Genomic DNA, 23,044 nt, shown 5'->3' with positions numbered 1-23,044 from the left:
AATAAGAGAAACGCTTGCAGGAAGAAGTCCATAGATTTATTGATCCTAATGTCTTTCTGCACTTTTAAAATTGTTTTAAATGTGCTGCAGTTTATTCTCGGACACTTTAATAGGCCTAGAAAAGCAGGGAGGGTGCTGACAGAGGCTGGGAAGATGTTAGAGGGAAGGCTGTGATAGTGGGTTATTAGAGGAAGGCAGGGAGATTATCATGAGTGAGAGAGAGGGCTGGGAAAGAATCGGGAAGGCCTTGCTGGGGGAAAAAGCAGGGCAGCAGGAAAAGATTGGGGGCTTTACTACCCACAAGACTACTCTTGCCATATCACTTCAGAAAAAGGAGGACGGGTTTTAGTTCCATTGCTTTCGACTGGACGGACATCTCCATCCAGCCTCCTTTGCCTGGAGCCATTTGGTAACCCTAACCCTCCCCATCGCTGACCTAAATACTCCCAGCTCTCAAGACCTCCAATCTAGTTTTCCCCCTTTTCCTCCCCTCCCAACAGCAGAACTCTGCTCTCTTCCCTTTCAGTATCTCCCTTCCCCTGCCCCAGAGAGATCTCGGCACGGCCCTGGTTTTGACAGAGCACAGAAACTGAACTAATCTGAGACCCTGTACTACCATATTTTTCTCTGGGAAACCCCGGACACATAACCCCACCCCATTCCCCCTCCAGTCACGCCCTATTCTGCCTCATCCCCCCCCTCCTGGCCCTGCCCCACAAAGCCTCTGCTCTTCTTCCGGACGAGCTGCAGCCGCGTGTACTATGATATCCACACATGCTCGGAGGCCCTCCAGATACGGCCGGAGCTTGTCGGGGCTTTCCAAAACCCAAATGCCGAGATTTGGAAAGTCCGTCTGGGAGCAAAGAGGACATGTCTGTGTTTTTCCAGACGTCTGGTAACCCTACCCTGTGCTCACTGGAGCCGATATTCAGACCGCAAAACGCAGCCCGGCTCCTCGCACAGATGGCTGCGAAACCAGATATTTAAAGTCAGGCTCCTCTTTCCTATCTCCACAGTCCTTCCTCCCACCTTCTCTCCAACTCCTATTCACTGTGTACCTTTTTTTAGACCATTCCTGGCTATTACACAAGAAGCTGGGCCTAAATGTGGAGCACGCATGGGCTCAGCCACCAGCCCTCACAGCCCGCCACTACTATAGTCAGACCTGGGAGTAACCTCAAAGGCTTGACTATAGTCTGACTGCCAGTGAAGTCCTACTTTACTTATGGTGGCAGAGGAAAGGAATGATAGGATCACTGGGCCTCATTTTAGAAATGCAAGCCAGTGGCCGACAAAATAGCAGCAATCCTACTGCGGGTTTAAAGGACTTTACTGGCAATCCTAAATGGTATGAGAGGTGATAAGCTGAGCGGCTTGGCTAAGGGATAGGCAGAAACTTTACTATCTTTACAATCTGCTGCTCTGTTTAGTCTGTGTGTATACCCAGGCCTGCTGGGAAGTGGTTAGAAGAGGAGCCTGGGAAGTTGTGTTTAGTAAGCAAAAGTGCATTCAGAGATGAAGTAACATTATCAAGAAGAATTTTTTAAAAATGGCTTGCAGCAGAAGCTTTAGAGCCCTGGTATGGGCTTGGTGACTCCATATGGGATTCTAGGGCTTCTCCAAGCCCTGTGGGAGGGATCACACTTGCTGTCCCATGAGATGGGTTCTGCACGGACCACGAGTTCCTCTGTGGGCCATAGGCTCTGGTCAACGAGTGCATCCATATGCAGGAGAGTATAAGCAACCACCTCTCAAAGTAAATTTCTGAATTTCCTGATTGATATTTTAAGGAGCAATTGGCTACCGGTTAGAAAAAAAATTAATGGCTTTGATAAGTATTCAAATCCAAACCCCACTCTTTTCATAATCTACCTATAGCACCACACCAGGCAATAGTTCTCCATTATACACCTGCATTTTAGACAGTATATCCATTAACCATATACAAAGGACCATATGTATCTCAGTATTCACACTGTATATATACAGTATATCATAGGCGAACCGGCGCCATTTTGTATTGTGCAGTGTCCGATCTCATCCCTAGAATGAGGGTGTATGGGCGTGGCTCAACTGTCCCCAAAGATGTAAGGGTAATTCTGCAGGATGTGCTCCACGATCTGGTTCTGGAAGACCATATGCATGGTAATGCTCCCGCTCTCAGTCTCGGGCTTCAACAGGGTAGGACCGAACACGATGGCCACGCTCTGTGTAGACATGCGGTTCTCTTCCCGCTGCTCAATCACCCTAGGGATGCAGTGCAAGACAGAACAAGTAATGTTTTAATATGATATCCCAGAATCCTTTGCTTGCACTCTGGACCTGCCTGCACACATTAATGCTCCATGAAGCTCAAATGCAACGCTTCCAGATCTCTGGCATAAGACCTCAGGAGTGGCTCGTTTTACTAGTGCTGACATCAGGGTGCACAGACTTTTAATCCCCTGGCTGTGCAATGAGCCCCTTCTAGAGGTGAGATATGAGAGCTACAGCCAAGCAAAGATAAAAGCTTGTACAGCCTGGAGAGTGATTTTAGAAGAGGTTTGAGCTCAATACCACAGTAACATAACAGCCAACAGCCATCAATTTCTTTTTGGCTGGCAGTGACTTTATTTCCAGATATTCCGGGCCATGTCTATGAATCGGCATTGAATATCCAGGTGTAAGTGGCTGGTTAAAGGCCCAGATGCTCTAAAATCTCCGTTAAAAACCTGAGGGTCGCTGTGGTGCTGGTACATTGTCCGATTTGAAAACGATTGATGTTCAGACAGCTTTGCATGCGCATGAGGTTCGCAGATGCCCGTGGAAATCCCTTCCGATCAGTCACTGGAGAAAGCGACTGACGCATGCACAGAATGGTCCACGGAAAGAGGCATGAATGCGTTCATACACGTCAATCATAGGCGTGCCTTATAGGAGCACATCATAGGCGCATGTCATAAGGGGAGGGAAAGGGAGGAGCAAAATGTGAAAACTTTCAGTGGGACAAGTGCTCCCCTCATGCAATCGGCATCCCCCCTCCAAATACAATGAACTTCTACCTTGCATGCAATGGGCAACTTAAGCTTTTTTGCGCGCGGCTCAGACGCGCCTTCGACACATGCGCCTGAGCCGCGTTTTTAACACTACCGGCACCCCTGGACCAACCGGTAATTTTGGAGCATTAAAAATCAGAGCTTCATTTTGTGCAGAGCATCGCTGGGAGTGCTAGTTTTAATATTAATGACCTCATTTTATTACATTTATATAGCAAAATCGGAGGCTGCTGGGAAGCACGGAAAAGATCGCACTGAGCCATTATGTGCATTGGTAGGAAATATAATTTGACGCTAAACCAGTAAGATCTGATTTACCATCGACCGCTAAAGACATGGTAAGTTTAGAGCATCTGGGCCTTATGTGGTTAAGTGCGAAATTCAGCATAAGGTGATCCGCATAAAGCTAGAATAACTTTTTATGCGCTGAATATCGGCACTTAACCGCATAAGTGCTGATTACGCCCTCGGCCGTCCGCAACTTAGTTGGTTTCGGCTTAGGAGCCAGTGTGGCATATTTAGTGGCATTAACTGGTTAAGTGTGGTTGAATATTCATGGTTCCTTGCTGAATATTCATAGCTAGTCTCTTCTGGCCATTTAAATTGCTTTGAATATCAGCCGGATGGTAAATAAAGACTTGTTTCAGCCATCCAATCTGCCCAACAAGCAGAGTACGACAGAATTTTAAACACTTATAAAATTGTCCCAAGATATACACATGTACAAAGAAGATGCACAGACACACAGTCCGCTGTCATTTAATTACGTGATTGCTACATTTGAATAACCTCGTTACCCAATGACAGGATGCCATGTTCTTTGCTGATGGGTATGCATAAGGGCGATATCTGGGTGGAGTTACCACCTATATGTGAAAATGATGAAATGCCTTAATTTCCGTGCCTCTGTTTATACCAGCTCTCCTAGGTGTGTATGGATGGCATGGTTAGGCAGACTACACCGGCCATATTGTCTTTGTCTGCCTTCATTTTTTTGTGTTTCTATCTGGATGCCGAATTCCTCAATGCGCTGGCGACACCCCAAATTGCGGAAGTGTAGAGGACCCAGGCTACTGTTCTTTTGGAGAGCAACAGTGCCCTCTAATGGCTGCACCAGTAATAGTACCTGCTGAACCTTTGGCTTTGGAATGTTCTGGTAGCTTGCAGACCAGAGGGTTGGCTATCCTATGGACAGTGGGAGGAGGAGTCATCGTTTGGAGGGAAACTTTGTTAATGTGAATACTAAGGTCAGTGGGAATACTCTTATCTTTGGCTAGGGAAGTCAGGAGCCACTGTACTATGACTACTATTTATCACTTCTATAGCGCTGAAAGGCTATAGACATTTATAGACAGTCCCTGCTCGGACAGAAATGACATAGAGGGTAAGGAATGCAGAACCCAAGGTGAGAGGAGTAAGGAGTCGAATTAAGGGAATAGAGTCTTTGGCTAACACAGCCACTGCTCCTGAAGAGAGAAAGGAGAGAAGCAGTGGAAGAGCATATAAAACCAGCTGCACCAGTTAGAGGGGTTAACTGGGATGGGAAAGCAGTTCACAACCACCTCTTTCTCAGCATAGTAGTAAAAATTAAAGCCTACAGGAGCAAGAGGTACCAGCAGAGAGTACCACACTGTACTCAATGACCAACGACATCAATGATAGCTGAGTTCCTATCTTCGGGGATTGGGGCACCTTCAATCAATTTGCTTGAGCACATCAACAGCGCCCCCTTCCACCTGCATTGTGGAACCTCTCATTAGCTCCTGTGGTTTGGAATCTCTCTCTCTCTCATCCCTCCCTCTTAACTTTCTGTGGGTCCAGCATCTCTCCCTCTTTTCCCTCCCTCTTCTGGCCCAGTATCTCTCCCTACTCCCCCTCTAACCATGCATTCTCTCTTTCCTTCCTCCCTGTAGGTCTGGCACCACAGTCCTATGCCACCGATCTAGGGCAAAACATGGTAGAAGCCACTGCTTGCCCTGGATCGGTGGAATGGAATGATGCATACTATTTGGGTTTTTGCCAGGTACTTGTGACTTGGACTGGCTCTGTGAAGACGGGATACTGGGTCAAATGGACCATTGGTCTGACTCAATAAGGCTATTCTTATATTCTTAAGTATAGGACAGTCAAGCCATTGTGACATCACTGATGAGGTTGATTCTTAGGCATTGGTGGCATGAGGCATTATGACATCACAATCTCAGCTCTGGAATGTTGCTACTCTTTGGATTTCTGCCAGTTACTTGTGACCTGGATTGGCCACCATAAGGACAGGCTACAGGGCTAGATGGACCATTGGTCTGATGCAATATGGCTATTCTTATGTTCTTAATTGCTGGTAGAAGCAGCAATAAAAACAGGCTTCCTCTGACCTGCCTTGGGTCTTCTCTCTGCTATGTCCCATATCCTCTGATGCAATTTCCTGTGGATGGGACGTCTCAGAGGGAAGACTTGGGGTAGACTAGAGGTAGCCTCTCTATCGCTGCTGCTACTGGCAACTCATGGCAAGATTGAAGGTGGTGGTGGTGGGGGAGTGATGAGAGGCAGGGATGAGAGGAACCAATGCCAGACCCACTGGGAGGGTTTAGCATCAAAGAATTTCAGCTATCGATGAACAAAATGGCAAACTGCAGTCTTTTCTGTGGTTTGTTGCAACCTCCGATAATCATATGTAAATACATTACAATGAACTCATCAGTCTTAAAATTAGCAATCTAATCAATGCCCACATAACGCACCAAATGAAGCGCCAGTTTTTAATGCTCTAAAATCTCCAACAGGTCTAGAGGTGCTTTTAGCTTTTAAAAAAAAGCCAGCTTTTTCTTTTTTTTAATAGGTACAGAATGGCGGGTCTTCCCCTTCCCAATGCATCCTGGGAAGGCTCTAATTGGCCCAGGCGCTTAAGGCCATTCCTTTGGCCCAGATCCTTAGGTCCCTCCCAGTGCACTGGGAAGGCCCACCATTTTGAAGATGCAGGCCTGCCAGCAGGAGGGAATAGGCATCCCTCCTGCCAGATTGTCCTTTAGGATTCGTGGTTGTGGGGGGGTCAGAGTTGTCCAGGGTTCAGGTGGGGTGTTAGTGTTTCAGGGGGGTATTGGGAGTTCGGTAGGGGGGGGCAGTGGCAGGAGGGAGAGGGCAACCCTCCTGCCACTCTTTAATTTAAAGGTGGGGGTGTCAGGGTTCACAGGCAGCCTTAGTGGCAGGAGGGGGGTTCGAAGTGTGGAGGGGTCTGGGTGTCCAAGGAAAAGTGAGTGGGCTTCCCTCCTGCCACATTTTTTTTAAAGTTCTGTTTGTGTGGGCTGTCGAGTGGGGGAGGGTTATCTCGGCACAACTTTTTTTATAATGGGCACAGGTGTGTGTTTGTGTGTGTAACACACGCATATCTGTGCTTATTTAAAAAAAAAAAAAAAAACACAACCCAAAAACCTACTCTTCCTGCCCCAAACAGCTGAGTGGCAGGAGGCTGCTTCAGGGCTTTCCCTGCTGCTCAGCCGTTCAGGGCTTCCATTCCCGGCTCTGTGCATGTGTCTGTCGCTTTCTCCGATGACTGATCGGATGGGATTATGGGGGGGGGAACTGCATGCGATATTGTTTGAACATCAATCACCATTTTCAAATCGGACAATTAATCAACCCCACAGTGACCCACAGGATTTTAGCGACAATTTTTGTGCATCCAGTCCTAAGACAACAACAGAATGCAGGGAAAAAGAATGAACGATCCCAAGTTGCAGGAAGTGCATTCATTAGTGCAGTGGTTTCCAAACCCCATCAGTCAGGTTTTCGGGATATTCACAATGATTTGCTATCGCTTTATATAGAAATGAATGGGAAGCATGTTAAGATGCAACTTTAAACTCATTTTAGTAAATTACCTTTTAATTTAGATTGACAAATGTTGATTTTCAGAGAGAATGTCTGACATGAATGTTTGAATTTAATGCTCTCCTGTGTAGTTGATTGAGTGATAATCTTTACTGCTTTTATCTGAAGATTATTTTATTGTTAACCACACTTGTCTTTTGTTTAGCTAAGAGGTATGTGAAACGTTTTCATAAACATAAAAAGTGGCTTAAAAAAATAAATGCTAAAGTATTCTCCAAAAACCACAAGCTTCTGCTGCGCCAAAGCACGCTATGGAAATGTAAGAAGAACCACACCGACCCTGTGCACAGGGCTTGAAGCCAATGTCTGAGGTGATGGATACATGTCCAGCCTGTCACTCACCTGCACAGATGTCCGAAAAGAAGTTTCATGGTGTTATAATTGGCGGGGGGCAAGCTCTGTACCAGCTCTCTCATGTACTTTACTCGGGTATTCGGATCTGGAATTTCTTTCGGGAAAAAAAAAAGAGAGAAAAGTCAGTGAAAAGAGATACCTGAAGAAATCTAGCATGTCTCTGGATCGGTAGGGAAGAGTATCTTTTCCATTAATTTCCACATGCATCTCAGAATAAAATAATCTTCCATCCCTTGGCAACAAACCCTCACTGCTGAATATCCCCATTAACTATCCATCCCCTAACGGCTGAGGTTAGAGGCGGAGTTAGTGCGGATTGGTGACCTAACTAGTTAGTTATATTCAACCCACTAACCGGCTAATTAGCCACATAAAGTTAGGACAGAAAAAAGGCGGCTCTAATTCTATACCAAGAAGCTAACCATGGACCAGTCTGAATATTGGCCGGTGCCTGGTTAACTTCCACATAGTGGCAGGAAAGGCTTCAGGCTGACCCTCCCCTTTCTGATGCCCCTCTCACCCATTCCCCTAGGAACAATCTCCTTATGGATCCTCCTCTCCCCCTCCCTGGAAAGTATAGACCTTTCCTCCCAATCCCCCTCCCCTTGGTCACGATAGGTAAGCTGGTGATGGGGGGGGGTTGCCTAAGATCCCTGGAGGTCCAAATTTGGGACGGATTAGAGAGGCCGATGACCCTCTTGAATGTTATGCAGGTTCTGGTAGATATTCAGCCTGGGCCCATATAACTATTGGCTGGTACCCCAATAAGCTCTTGTGGCCTGCAGGGAGCTGGTGAGCCATCAATATTCAATGCTGATGCCCGGACTTGGCCCGGCATTGAATATCGGGGGATCTAATTTTAGCTGGCGATAGACAGCGTTTTTAAAAATGCTGACTGACGCCAATTGAATATCGACTGGAAGGAATGAAGCGGGCAAGAGAGAACTACAGTATTCCTGCATACAACTGGCACTAGCACAGTTTGTCCCCCGATCCCTCTATCACCAACTAACGATCATCTCACTGCTGTGGCGAGAAGCGCCCGGGGCGGTGGCGTCTCTCCCCCGCCCTACTTCCCCGCTCCTACCTGCCACATGCACCTCCCTTCCCTTTCCCCCGTATTTCTAGTTAAAGTTGTTGCTGGTGGCGGTCAACAACGTTCTCCTTGCGAGCCCATCGGCACACCCTCTGACATCATTTCCTCTGCGTGGCCCCCAGAAGTGACGTCAGGGGGACAGCTGACGGGGTTGCGATGAGCACGTTGTTGACTGCCGCGAACCACAACTTCCACTAGAGGCATGGGGGAAGGGAAGGGGGTTCGCACATGGTTGGGAGGAATGGGAAGAGGCGGGGGGGGGGGGCAGAGAGGAGGAACGGTGTTGCCGACCCTTCCCTCCCTTCCTGCACCACTGCTAAGGACACAGTCTGATTTGTATTCCAGTTATTCTGAGCAGTAGCTGAGAGTCTAAGTTTATATTAAAACCATTAAACAAGGGGCAGAGAACGACTGAAGGTTGATTTTCACACAATGACCACTGCCGTTGAGGAATGATGTTTTAAATGATTATACCAAAGTATCTGTACGTAGCAATCAATTCAAAATAACAGCAGCATGTTCTTAATTAATATTCATACTTATGGCAGCAATGAATCTGTCAAAGTGGCTGTATGGAAATAGGGGTTCTGGAAGTTCCCGGAAAAACAGCTTCAGCGCCCCAGTGATGACATGGACATCATCCCAGCGGCCATCCTCCAGGTTCAAGTTCTCATCTGAAAGGAGAGACAACGCACAAATGTGTGACACAACCACACTATGGGCACACTTAAGACAGTGACACATAGGCACGCTCCACCGAACTGGATGGACCATGATGGTCTTTTCCTGCCGTCATTTACGGTGTTGAAATGACACTGGGGAAATGCTTTGTTGTGATTGGTTGAAGAGTGCTGTGACTGACTGCATTGCACACTAATGATTATCTGGGAATCCCTGATTGTGTAAGACAAGTCATTTTTTTTTCATCTAAATGTCCCTTGATGCCTTCAAGCCTGTGGTAATACAGTATTTATCTTACTACACATCCAGATGTTACCTTACTGCTTACACATCTGCTGAAGAATATTTTATTTTCCATCCCAAAGGACAATTTACTTCTTCAGATGGGCTGGACATTGGCAAGCCAGAGTCCAAAAGGAGCTCTTATTACACTTCCCCCCTCCCCATTCGCGGTTTCCCTACTTGCGATTTCACATAATCGCGATTTTTTTTTTGGGGGGAGGAGGAAAAAAACAACCACCATATTTTTGTTTTCCCCCCGGCATCCAGGCCTTACTTGGCTGTGTCGTGCAGGATAGCTGGGCGAGTCATTTGGGCTTTGTGTTCCATTTTGTGCAGGCCTCGTTGTTCGGGACAGTTGCTCCGCTGTAGACACAGAGGCATCGGCGGCACGGGGAACGAGTGAGCAATTGTTTTCTAGCTGTTTGAGTTCGGGCATCGGGCGTGCACCTGTCTGTGGTAGTGCGCAGGAGCTGAATTCCGGCCTGCGGGATAGTGCGCTTTGCCGGGTGGGAGTGCTGGTTTTCGGGGCAGGAGCGATCTTTCTACGTTCCTGCCCCGTGCAGATAGCCATTAGGAAATGGCTGTGGGGAGTTCCCGTAGTCTCTCGAGAGACTACGGGAACTCCCCACAGCCATTTCCTAATGGCTATCTGCACGGGGCAGGAACGTAGGAAGATCGCTCCTGCCCTGAAAACCAGCTAGACCATCAGGTAAGGCTGGGATGCTGGGGGAAGGCGGAAGGGAGGCGGGGGTGGGTCAGAGCCGGATATTCACGGTTTTTCACCATTCGCGGTCCGGCTCTGCCCGTATCCCCCGCAAATAAGGAGGGAGAAGTGTACATTACATTAGTGATTTCTATTCCGCCATTACCTTGCGGTTCAAGGCGGATTACAAATGAATTGCCAGGACATTAGAAGTGTATAAGGAGTTGTTTGTACATTTTCTTAAGTTGCTAAGGATTACATCTGAATTGTCATGACATTAGAGGTACATAAGAAGTAGTTGTAGGTGATGCTTGGGACCGTTCTGACTGTGTTATGTGTTTTTTGAATAGAAGGGTTTTTATTTTTTTTTTGAAGGTTTTGTAGTCTGTGGTCGAGGTCAATAGATTGTAGAGTTGGAGGTCGAGTGTTGCAGTTCGAATGGCTAGGAGGTTGTCGTACAGTTTTTTTTTTCTTTTGACGTTTTTGGTTACAGCTGAATAAATGGGGTTCTGGAAAATACAGTGACTTGCCCAGGATCATACTGGTATAAGGCAGATTCCAACACATGTCTTGCAATTTCTGAAAAAAAAGCTCTCCAACACAGGGCAGTAACTAAGAAAGCAATAACACAGGCAAACAGCATGTGAGAAGGATCCAGGCTGATAAAATATATCTGTGAATAGGGAACAAAACTGTCACACAGCCCCTGGATGCCGAACACCAGAATCACTACTGCCACAGACAACATATCTTTAGAGCAGAGGTGTCAAAGTCCCTCCTCGAGGGCCGCAATCCAGTCGGGTTTTCAGGATTTCCCCAATGAATATGCATGAGATCTATTTGCATGCACTGCTTTCAATGCATATTCATTGGGGAAATCCTGAAAACCCGACTGGATTGTGGCCCTCGAGGAGGGACTTTGACACCCCTGCTTTAGAGCGATGAAGGGCTAACACTTATTTATTATAGAAAAATGTATCGCCCATACTTTCTCAAATCCTAGACAGGTTATAATAAAAACAGTAAAACAAACCAAAAAACATTACTAAAATACAATTAAAATAAAATAATTGAACCTTGCATACCATGATCTACTTTATAACGCAGCTTCTGAATGACTGCCAGATTCCCACTGATACGATAAAGTCCATCAATATCCAAACCTGAGGAAAGAAAGATAATAAATGATAATCAATAATTAGGGCTTTACATAGTAGGTTTTGTGAGAGCACACGGGACAAACTAGCATCTGAAGGAAATTCTTGAAAATTCATCTTCCGATGGTCTTGTGGCATGGCTGCAGGGATATTCACAAGTATCTTCTAAAGACTCGCCCGGGAATATTTACATGGAATTTTACTAAGCTGTGGTCAATGGTAAAACCAGAGGGCATAATTTGAGGTCGAGGGGTGGTAGACTCAAGAGTAATGTTAGGAAATTCTTCTTTACAGAGAGGGTGGTTGATGTGTGGAATGCGCTCTTGAGGGAGGTGGTGGTGAGGAAAACGAAAACGGTGACAGCGTTCAAACAAGTGTGGGATGAGCACAGAGGATTTCTAATCAGAAAATAATGGGTATATATTGAAAGAACTAAGTCCAGTACTGGGCAGATTTGCACAGTCTGTGTCCCGTATATGGACGTTCTGTTGAGGATGGGCTGGGGAGGGCTTCGATGCTTGGGATGTCTGGAGGTATGAGTGTGGAGCGCTTGTTGTGGTCTACGGCCGAGTGCCTGGGGTTTGCGTGTGTTCGATTGGGGGGGGGGTTGGTATCTCAAAATGTCAATTGCGATGGGCATCCACCCATTGGGTTTTTGTACTGAGCAACATTTGCTGTCCTAGTTTCCAGTGCTGTTTTCTGCCTGCTCTGTTTTATGATTACTCTGCTTATGGTTGTATGTTCCTTTGCAGTTGCTAATAAAGATAATTAAAAAAAAAAAAAAAAAAAAAGATGGGCTGGAGTGAGCTTTGACGGAGACTCCTGTAGAAAGAACCTAAGCACACGAACGGGCAGGGATCTGGGTTTCTGGCCCAGAAATATCTAAGAAAAAAAAGACCATTTATATTACATGATTAATTTATGGAGCAGGTATGGTTGGGCAGACTGGATGGACCATTCGGGTCTTTATCTGCCGTCATTTACTATGTTACTGTTTCAGCCTCTGTATTCGCCGTTAAGAACGTGGCCGGCGTCTTCCCATATAATTAACCACAAAGACAAGGGAACTCAGCGGGCGCACATTGCATTGTTCAGTGCATCTGCGTTAACTGCTCTGGATTTGCAATACTGTGCCATGCGCTAACTAAAAGGCACTGTCCCAGCCCGTTCCTTACTACAGCTCGCATTTCTCAATTAAAGAGGGAATTCATATGCGCTAAGCGTCAAGTTGTTGCATTATTGAGAGCTTCTATACCGCTTCTAATGACTGGGAAGTCAATGCAGACCAGTTTGCATGAGCTTCGGTAAAGGTGGTATAATACAGTTACAAAGAGCTTCTGCGAAGTGGGCTCTATACCAGGACTTTACAGGGGCTTCTGTAACGGCGTTACGATACAGAGTTATTAATACCGGCATAATTATGCCATAAATCAATCGTCCTACTTGTTAAAATGGGCCTGGGCTAACCGAGCAGGCTACTTGTAGCATTAACTGTTTAATGGTCTTTACTTATAGGCCCCTTAACCCTTTCAGGACCATAAGGATCGTAGGCCAATTTTTGTGGTTTTGACGACATTTTTATGGTAAAAAGGGCTTGCAGTCAAGATGCAGATGCCAAAAAATTGATTTTTTTTTGTGAAATATCATTATTTTTTTTAAAAAAAAAATCACACTTCTGGCTTATGGACAGTGTGGCAAGTGAATCTTCTCGTCAATCTGGCAACGGCGCTAATGAATGAATGTCGGAACCAGTTTGTTTACATAAAGGCAGTATCCTATGGAATCCGTACATATCAAATTTAGAACTGTAGACTATCCCAGTCAAAATTTATAGGATTTTAAAGTTATGGGACAAATATGTCCCTTGGTCCTGAAAGGGTTAAGACATCTTTGGGAAGCAAATGCAAAGAAGTTACATTTCTCGATCTTTTGCACACTTATTTGCATCCATTTGGAACAAGTTTCCTGTTGAGACTGGAACACTTTCGTCCCTTTCAAGTCTTCAGAAAATCCTGAAAAACACAACTTTTTCTACATTCTGAAACTCGTTAAATTCAACTTTTTAGAGTCTTAAGTAACCATTCTTATTGTGGATCTAGTTGATCTCACATATGGAAGACATGTTAGGTTTTAATTACTTAGGATTTTGTCTTCCACGCCTTCAATTTTTTTGTGTAAACTGAGTCGAGCTTCTAAATTAAAAGATGACGCAGTATGCAAATCTAAGGATTAGATTGGGTGTTTCGCAGACACTGCAAAGCAGTACATATGTGTTTCAGAGGTTTGAAGAGTGGGTATCTGTGCTCTAACATAATCACCTCCCAGCTGTTCCCTTCCCCTCTCTTCAAACAATTTGTAACCCATGTCATTCTCTCCTCCAATCCTCTCAATCTCTTTCTCCCCATCTGCTTGTAAAACCCTCCTCCCTCCTTGTTACACTATCTTCCTCGCGCCCTCCCTAGTTCCTAAATACCCTGCGGACCCCGTGTACCTCTGTTTTCCACCGTGCGAATGCACTGAGCCACGAAGCTGGGCACCGGAGCCTTCTCTCGCTCACACAGCGTCTGTAGGTGACAGCCAAAGACCTGATCTAAGGCAGCAGAGAAAGACATGCAAAACATTCAGGTCAGGTTAAAGAACTGAAGCTAGAGAAATACATTCTGCGCCAATAACCTGGTTCAATATAACAGGGAAGGTCATTTTCCAAAGCATTTTTACATATATGCACAGAAATGGGTCTTTTGGTAAATGTCTAACGCATAAGTGCATCTCCAGGCGGTGTTCCTGGGGATGGCTTTAGGGAGAAGAGGGCAGTTATATGCATATATCTGAACTTCCACAGCGATGCATGAAAGCTTTTATGGAAAAAATACCACAGATGGGGGGCTAGGTTTAGAGCAGTGGTCTCAAAATCGCGGCCAGCCAGGTACAATTTTGAGGCCCCCGGCATGTTTATCATAATCACAAAAGTAAAATAAAACAGGTTCTTGATCATATGTCTCTTCAGCTATAAATTACAATATTCTTATTAAGACTTAGCCAAAAAGGAAAGATTTATAAACTAAAAAGAGTTTTACCTCATGCAAAATTGTCATTTCTTTCATAAGACATTAACTATTTTTTTCTGAGGCCCTCCAAGTACCAACAAATCCAAAATGTGGCCCTGCAAAGGGTTTGAGTTTCAGACCACTGGATTAGAGCATGGCATTGATAAAAATTCAGTAACATGTACTTATTTTATAAGGGTACCTTGTTTTAAACTCAGCTATATTACCTTCTTACAAAGAGTTCCAGAGCTTAACTGAGTGAAAAAATATGTTCTCCTATTTATTTTAAATGTGTTACTTCATGGAATTACCTATAAGACATGCCATTCCAGATTAGACCAGTGATGCAACGCAATTGTCACTGAATGGCGATGTCTCGCAGCACAAAAATACAGAACTATGAATTTATATACCTACATGCTCATGCCAATCTTAGGGCTCTCACCAGATGCAAAGCCCCAAGAGGGGGGAGAGTGTGGCGCAGTGGTTAAAGCTACAGCCTCAGCACCCTGAGGTTGTGGGTTCAAACCCACGCTGTTCCTTGTGACTCTGGGCAAGTCACTTAATCCCCCCCATTGCTCCAGGTACATTAGATGGATTGTGAGCCCACCGGGACAGACAGGGAAAAATGCTTGAGTACCTGAATAAATTCATGTAAACCGTTCTGAACTCCCCTGGGAGAATGGTATAGAAAATTGAATAAATTCAACAATGCCTTTTGGCCTGTGCCTATTCAGCTGAATGGAATTTGTTACTGCGGGAGCTGAGAAACCTTGAGAATGTCATTGAGTTCACAAAAACAAAACCAAACCCCAGAACACACGGTCGTTTCAACTGGCCTTCAGGTTGTGTCGATGGCAAGCGCCTGCTCAGGAGAGTCATCTTGACGGAACGTCGTGTCATTCTATGTTAGCAACAGAACCGTACTTTGTACTCAGCCCGATCGTGATGATCTGTGTTTTTTTAGCCCGGTCTCTAAGGAGCAGAATGAATGGAAATGGCAGCATTGTAGCCAATTATGTAGGTACGGAGGGGCCTAGGGGTAAAGCTGCTGCCTCTGCACTCAGAGGTTGTGCAATCGAATCCCAGCTCTGCTCTTTGTGACCCTGGGCAAAACACTTAAGCCTCCAGGTACAAAATAAGTATCTGTATATATGTACAGTGTTCCCCCGCAAATTCACGGCTCGTGGTCTGCTCTGACCGCCTCTTCCTGTAGTAAAGTTGGGATACACCAATCAGGAGCTGCGTGTCAAAGCAGCTCCCGATTGGTGTAGCCCAGGGGTAGGCAATTCCGGTCCTCGAGAGCCGGAGCCAGGTCAGGTTTTCAGGATAGCCACCATGAATATGTACGAGATGGATTTGCCCGCACTGCCTCCTTGAGATGCAAATCTATCTCATGCCTATTTATTGTGGATATCCTGAAAACCTGACCTGGCTCCGGCTCTCGAGGACCGGAATTGCCTGCCTCTGGTGTAGCCTGACTTTACCACAGGAAGAAGCAGTCGGAGCAGACCGCGAGGGATTTTCTTCACCTGCCGGCACTCCAGCTGCCCTCTCCAGCCTTTTGACAGGCGAAAAACTGCACTTGCGTTTTTTTCAAAATTCGCAGGGGTTCCTGGAACGGAACCCCCGCAAATTTTGGGGCAGTATCCGAGCCCTATCCCCCTTTCCTCTACTACTACTAACACAACATAGCATCGGATTTCTGGACCACATAACCTTGAAGTTCAATGCGGTTTACAAAATTTAAATAATAACAAAGGAAGAAAACAATGAAGATCTAATCAACCAAATATTTTGAGATGAGCCTTCAGTTGTTTTCTGAACTGTACATAGGAGTGAGATGTAAATAACAGCTGTCAAAAATCCTTAGCATAGAAAGCTGCCTGAAATGAGAGAATATGATCATGATATGTCTTGCTTTTACAACCCGTAGCGGAGGGAAATACGAAAAGGGCAAGAGACCCTTCTACTGTTCCTTTGAGAAGCTACTAAAAATCTGTCAACTACGTAAAGTGGGGCCAGGCCAAAAGCAACCCAGTTTGAAGATTATACGAGCCTCCACAAGGAGCCAATGTAATTCACGGTAAAAAGGGGTTACATGATTGAACATCTTCAGACCACAGATTAAACTCACCCCCGGTATGCTGAATAAGTCTCAGTCTGGCCATATTTTTCTTGGTACTAGTTTATAAACGATGTTACAGTAATCTAAATGGCTCAATAGTAATGACTGGACCAAAACTTTGAAGGCAGAAATTTCAAAGTATGGTCTAATAGTACGTAACTTCCATAATGTGCAATACCCCTTTTTGAACCACAGGATCGATCCGATTCTTCATACTGAGTTGTATTTAGCATAATAGATGGTTCATGGGGGGTCTTTTGAGAGGACGCAAAAAAGAATTTTGTCTACCACCATTTATTGTTTTTATAGCTATACATTTAACATGTCCCTGCACGGAAGAGCTTATAATCTAATTTGGACAGACAGGACATATAGGGGGTTGGGAAGTTTCTTCCAGAGAGAATGATAGGATAGACATAGATAATTTTACGAGTGAGTGGGAGTTAGGAGTTGAAAGCAGCCTTGAAGTGGGCCTTTAGCTTGGATTTGAATACTGCTAGAGAAGGAGCCTGACGTACTGACTCAGGCAGTCTGTTCCAGTAAGATAGAAGAGATGGGGGTCTGGAGTTGGTAGTAGAGGAGAAGGGTACAGATAGGAGGAGGGGCTTTCCTGATGAATGGAGGGGGGGAGGGGGGAAATAAGGGGGAGAAGGGTACAGATAGGAGGGGCTTTCCTGAGGGGGGAGAAGGGGGAGAAGAGTACAGATAGGAGGGGCTTTCCTGATGAACGGAGGGGGGGGGGAGGGGGAGATAAGAGGGAGAAGGGTACAGATAGGAGGCGCTTTCCTGATGAACGGAGGGGGAGAGAAGGGTGGATAGATATTGAGGGGTTGCAGAGTGAGTGCACTTGTAGGTTAGTAAGAGGAGTTGGAAATGGATGGGAAGCCAGTGAAGTGACTTTAGGAGAGAAGTAATGTGAGTATGGTGGCTCTTGTGGAATATAAATCATGCATCAGAATTTTGCACGGATTGAAGGGGGAGAGAGATGGTTGAGCAGAAGACCTGAGAGAAGCAAGTTGCAGTAATCTAAGTGAGAGGTGATGAGAGTGTAGATAAAGGTTTTGGTAGTGTGCTCGGAGAGGAGAGGCCGGATTTTGGTAATATTTCAGAGGAAGAAGCGACAGCTTTTAGCAGTTTGTTGGATCTGAGTGGAGAAGGAGAACGAGGAGTCAAAGTTGACCCCAAGGTTTCAAGCTGACAAGACAGGGAGGAAGAGAGTGTTGTCCACAGAAAGAGACTGGAGGGAGGGGGGAAACAGGGTTAGATGGAAAGATAAGGAGCTTGGTCTTAGCCATTTACAGCTTTAGATGATGGGTCGACATCCAGGCAGCAATGTCGGTTAGGCAGGCTGAGACTCAGGCCTGGATTCCTGGTGAGGTGAGGTAGATCTGGGAGTCATCAGCATAGATGTGATACTGAAAACCATGGGAGGAGATCTGAGCACCGAGGGACTGGGTATACTGTATATGGAGAAAAGAAAGTCCCAAGACAGAGCACAAAAACACATACATAATAAATATAAAGAAATAACTAAAAACAAACCATGAAACACTCAATTGGGACATATAAAAGGTCCAACAGAACAGCTGCTGTTCTTTATCTCGCTAGCAAATTACAGAAAAGATGGCGAGATAAAGACTGGTGCCAGCTTGCTGCAAACGACCACAAACAAGACTGGGGAAGATTTGCACGGAGCCACAGGAAACAGAGGGAAAAAAATCTACTGACCAAGCTAATGCTAACACCTCTTGACTGGCCGGTGAAACTGTCGGCAGGGTAGGTTGTGGAGTTCTCTGGAATCTACTCAGTAGCAGGAAGTAGAGAATGACACGGGGACAAACTCAATTTTTCTGATCCGCCCCTGCGAGTTTTGTCGCTGTCCCGCTCCTGTAAGCTCTGCCTTAACTGCACAAGCCTCAAACACTTATGATTTTAAAATGTTGGAGGCTTGTGCAGATGAGGACCGAGCTTACAGGAATGGGGCAGAGACAGGAAGAGAGCTCACCGGGACCGGACGGGAACATGAGTTCCTGCGGGGACGGGAAAAATGTGTCTCTATGTCATTCCCTATCAGTGCGAAGCACACAGGTGCGTTACAACCTCCCCTGTGCTTGGCTGCGTGCTTTAAGGACAACAGGGCAGCAGCAGCCCAAACCCACGTGGTTTACGGTGACCTCCTGAGCCGACAGCTGAGAGCCATGTGCAGTTGAAATGCATCCCTCCTGCTTTTATTCTGCTCTCTCACCTTTAATGTATCCTTTATCCCTTAAGGCTTGCAGCGTCGGCCTCTTCAGCAGTAACTTTTTCAATCTGTTACGGACTTTGTTGGAGTCGCTGTCCGAGCCCACAGTGTTAATATTTTGCCTGGACCCTGGAATAAAATAAAAGCGTTAAACAAAAGCCACAGCTGGCAGGATGGAATAGTTAGAAATCTCACTTGGAGAGTGGGCCTGATTTTATAAATGGCACCTAACAGCGTCTAACTTCTAGGCATCGCTGGGCGTGGTCGTCAATCAATTGCTAGGCATTCTTTATAGCAGTGGTTCCCAACCCTGTCCTGGAGGACCACCAGGCCAATCGGGTTTTCAGGCTAGCCCTAATGAATATGCATGGAGCAGATTTGCATGCCTATCACTTCCATTATATGCAAATCTCTCTCATGCATATTCATTAGGGCTAGCCTGAAAACCCGATTGGCCTGGTGGTCCTCCAGAACAGGGTTGGGAACCACTGTTTTAAATAGCCATAAACCATCTCTTAATGTGCCTCTATTCACACCCACTCTCCAGCTGGTGGAACTATCCACAGGTTTATTCTGCCTCTGATTTCTGCAGCCCCTGTGCCAGTAGTTTATACCAGTGATTCTCAACCCTGTCCTGGAGGACCACCAGCCAATCAGGTTTTCGGGATAGCTCTAATGAATATGCATGGCGCAGATTTGCATGCCTGTCACCTCCATTACATGCAAATCTCTCTCATGCATATTCATTAGAGCTATCCCGAAAACCCGACTGGCTGGTGGTCCTCCAGGACAGGGTTGGGAACCACTGCTTTATAGAATCACACACAGCAGCACCCAAGCAGACTTAGGCATCCCTTGAGCAGGTGCCAATGTTTCCCGGCACCTACCTCAGACTTCTAATCTAATCTAATCTATTTGTGCCTCGCGCTATACCTATAGAGGCTCGAGGCAATTTACAGCGAGAAATGAATAATACATTAGATCAAACCAAAAAAGTGGAATTTTGTGGGCCAGAGCAAGTAAGACAATGCATTAGACATTACATTTTGAAGTTTCTGAATTTTAAGGAGACATTTTAGTGTAGGGATGCGCTAGAAGTCAATTAAGGCCTTGGGATTTCTTAAGTCAAGGATCTCTGGTCCGAGCAGAGAGGGATGTACTGTACAGTAAATCTAGTGACGACTACATCAACCAATCCTATTCTCCACCCCTAACCACGCCTACTTTTCAGGTAGGTGTTATTAGATGTTGCCGGGGTGCCTTGACTTAGGCATCACTAGGCACTGCGTGGCATTCCACGTGCAACCCAAATTAACAGCTGTACTAACCGGATAGTGCCATGGTAGTCAGACACTGATGCTATCCAGTTTTGGGTTGCTGATTATCCTGTGGGGATCTTGTCTGTGATGGTTAATTGGGTTAACTAGCACTGAATCTCGACCCCATGATAATAATAATAGCTTTATTTATATCCCATCAAACCTTTTCAGTTCAAGATGATGTACACAACAAGAGTTGCTGTAAGGACAGCAAGGTAACATCAATTAGAATTGGGGAGGGATAGAAAGACAGTTATGTGATGAGGTGGCATAGGGTAGGAGAAAGGAGCATGTAAGATGAGGTGGGTGTAGCACAGATTTGGAGGATCAGGTGAATTTGCATTTTCATCCTATTGTTGAGAGGGGTGGAGTACGGAAGGGAGTGGGGAAGTAGCCTAATTGTTAGAGCAGCGAGCTAGGACCCAGGCAGCCCAGTTCAAATCCTACTGCAGCTCCTTGTGATCTTGGGCAAGTCATTTAACCCTCCCTTAAGTAAAAACTCTGATTCTGAGCCCTCCAGGGACATAAAAAGTACTTGAATGTATACTGCTTGCAGACCATATATAAGAATTTAAACCAGTAATAATGATGGTTGAGTTTAATTATTAAAATCTTGGAGAAGGGGGGGGCATGCTTAAGGCTTGCCTAGGGTGGCCAATAGCTTACATACTACAGAGACAGTGCATGTTAATGTATTTCTTGGATATCCCAAAACTAGCTGGTTTGATGCAACCCAAGAACTGTCTGAGGACCACTAACTTAAAAGGGGGGAGGGCACAGAACAGGGAATGCACACACATGCAGATTATATTCCAAAGGTTTCACTTTTATCCTGTGATCTCTATCACATAAGCTCTGTGGCCTCAGTAGTTTAGAAATGGAAGCCGCAAAGCTCTGGGGACAGATGGTTTTACCTGATGTCTTCTTCTCTTTCTCCTCTCGTTCTCTTCCAGCACTTAATCTCTCACTGGAGCCAAACTCCTGATGATTTTCCTCATCTTCAAGAATGTCATCTGTGGACTGAAGAGACATTTAGAATGTGACAAAATGATACAAGTACGAACACAAAATGGATATGATATCAATGCATACTGAGCATGGATAGCTCCAGCGGACCAGTATATCTAATCTACATTTACCTAGATTAATTGCACTGATCCTATTTATTCAGGTTTATTTTCTCTATCACTTAAAAGCACATCGCAAAGTCTGGTTTAGTTGCTATAATACCTAGCTATTACATCACAACAGTGTATGTTATAAAGCCACATTCCAGTATTATCACCAGTGGTATCGTTTCCCCTCCTCCACCCTACAAAAAACAACTAATGAAGGTAATAGGTCAATGAGTTCTCCATTCTGTATCTCTCTGTTACTCTTTCTGGGCACATGTATTTTGAAAACATTCTCAGTAATACATGATGGCAAATGTGAAATATGACCTATTGGGGATACATAAAAACATAAGCATTCCCATACTGGTTTAGACTGAAGGTCCATCAAACCCAGTATCCTGTTTCCAACAGTGGCCATCAATACAGGTCACAAGTGCCTTGCAAAATCTCAAAAGAGATTTCATGCTGCTTATCTCAAGGATAAGCACTGGATTTTCCTAAGTCCATCTTAACTCTTATATCTTGGCATCCCAAGTCCTCTAAATTTTCTTCACACTTCTACCTCTAACCCTCTGTTGTAGTTCCTTCCTATTTCTCCTACTGTAAACCGCGTCGAGCTCTACGAACGTGGAGATGATGCGGTATACAAACCTAAGGATTAGATTAGATTAATGACTTATGCCCTCTGATGTTCAGTCAGCGTTTATTTAAACGCTTATCATCGCCAGCTGATTTAGCATCCAGTATTCAGTGTCGGGCCATATCTAGGAATTGGCACTGAAAATTGGGGGCTAAGTCTGGGTGGCCTGGCTGCCCGGAGCCCTGGCTGAATATTGGGCCAGGGCCCAAATACGTATTAAAAAAAAAAGAGAAAACAATCTCCCATGCCCCTTCCTGCCCCCCCCCAACAATGCCTCCTCTCTCCTCCCTCCCCGTGTCAAAGCACATACTCCCCTCCACCCCTGCCTGCCCAGCCCCATCTAATGTACAGGTAGGCCTCCCAGGGCCTACCTGTATACCTGGTGCTCCAGCGGGGGTCCTTGGGGCAGGAATGCAGCCCCCTCACAGTAGCCTTTCAAAATGGCTGCCACAACCTCCCATGGCAGCTCATGGTACTACACAAAGTACAACAAAATGATGTGAGGTCCATTCTAAGGGGGCAAGAGTGAGGAAGCAGCGCTTCTGTTCCTTAAGACCCCCAGGGGGGTCCTATCTTCTCAATAGGAGGGGTTGTACAGGCAGGGGGTGTGCTTTGCTATGGGCAGGGGGAAAAGGAAACATTGTTGGTGGGGCAGGAGTGTGGGAGATTAAAAAATAAACACACTTATGCGTGCCCCGGCCTGATATTCATACGGGAACTGCATAGGATGTGCAGCTGAATTTGGTTGCCGTTAAAATTAGTTTGGTTTGAAGACCTGGTTTTCTCTGCTCTTCCTGGACTTTCTGGTATTTGGGCAAAGAATGACTTTTTCCTCCTTCTTTGGTGCTATCTATAAAGTCACCCTTGAAATGGGTAAAGCCCTTTAGTACAAGTGGCCCACTGTCTACAGAATGCCCCCCAGTTGTCTCTATGGTTGACAAGTACCAGTCTCTGGATGCTCTCAGAGATGACCTGCTGCCAGTCTCCCATGATGACCTCGGAATCGTGCTGGATCAGATACTCAGAACCACTACGAGTTTTCAGCTGAAGAGAAAGAGAAAAGGACAAATTTCTTTATTAAAATAATAGTGTCCCTGATTCAGGAAGCTCCTGGGGAGAACAAGATTCTCCTCCTCTGTTCTGATCACTGTGGCATGTCGCTGAGGTCCAGGAAGTACAGAACTGTAGTAATAAAGTAGATGATGACAGACAAAGGCCAGCTATCTTTCCAGCCTGCACAGTTAATTCTGTCCACTGTGAGATTAGACTATGCCTGCTACAAAACGGGTTAGAGGGCTTTGTCATAAATCACATGGTGACAGACTTAGAGAACATGATATGTACACTGTGGAAGAATGAC

General features: G+C 45.6%; 1 protein-coding gene across 6 annotated transcripts in view; it reads right to left on the bottom strand.

The window, feature by feature from the left end:
- Window positions 1-1,696: 1,696 nt before the first annotated feature.
- ARHGAP27 (Rho GTPase activating protein 27) overlaps window positions 1,697-23,044 on the bottom strand; it is a 125,911-nt gene continuing 104,563 nt past the window's right edge. For all 6 annotated transcript variants that reach the window (XM_033918741.1, XM_033918743.1, XM_033918738.1 and 3 more), the window contains exons 11-18: window positions 22,630-22,728; window positions 20,844-20,949; window positions 18,614-18,739; window positions 13,685-13,783; window positions 11,122-11,199; window positions 8,910-9,044; window positions 7,263-7,368; window positions 1,697-2,247 (exon numbers count right to left, since the gene is read on the bottom strand). In XM_033918741.1, coding sequence (XP_033774632.1) covers window positions 2,070-2,247; window positions 7,263-7,368; window positions 8,910-9,044; window positions 11,122-11,199; window positions 13,685-13,783; window positions 18,614-18,739; window positions 20,844-20,949; window positions 22,630-22,728 — 927 coding nt within the window. In that variant the 3' untranslated portion in view covers window positions 1,697-2,069. The remainder of the gene's footprint in view (window positions 2,248-7,262; window positions 7,369-8,909; window positions 9,045-11,121; window positions 11,200-13,684; window positions 13,784-18,613; window positions 18,740-20,843; window positions 20,950-22,629; window positions 22,729-23,044) is intronic.

Source organism: Geotrypetes seraphini, chromosome 13, assembly GCF_902459505.1.
Source record: "Geotrypetes seraphini chromosome 13, aGeoSer1.1, whole genome shotgun sequence".
In the NCBI taxonomy this organism is placed as follows: domain Eukaryota; kingdom Metazoa; phylum Chordata; class Amphibia; order Gymnophiona; family Dermophiidae; genus Geotrypetes; species Geotrypetes seraphini.
The sequence above is the reverse complement of the archived record's forward strand: the minus strand, read 5'-3'. Positions and strand labels throughout refer to the sequence as shown.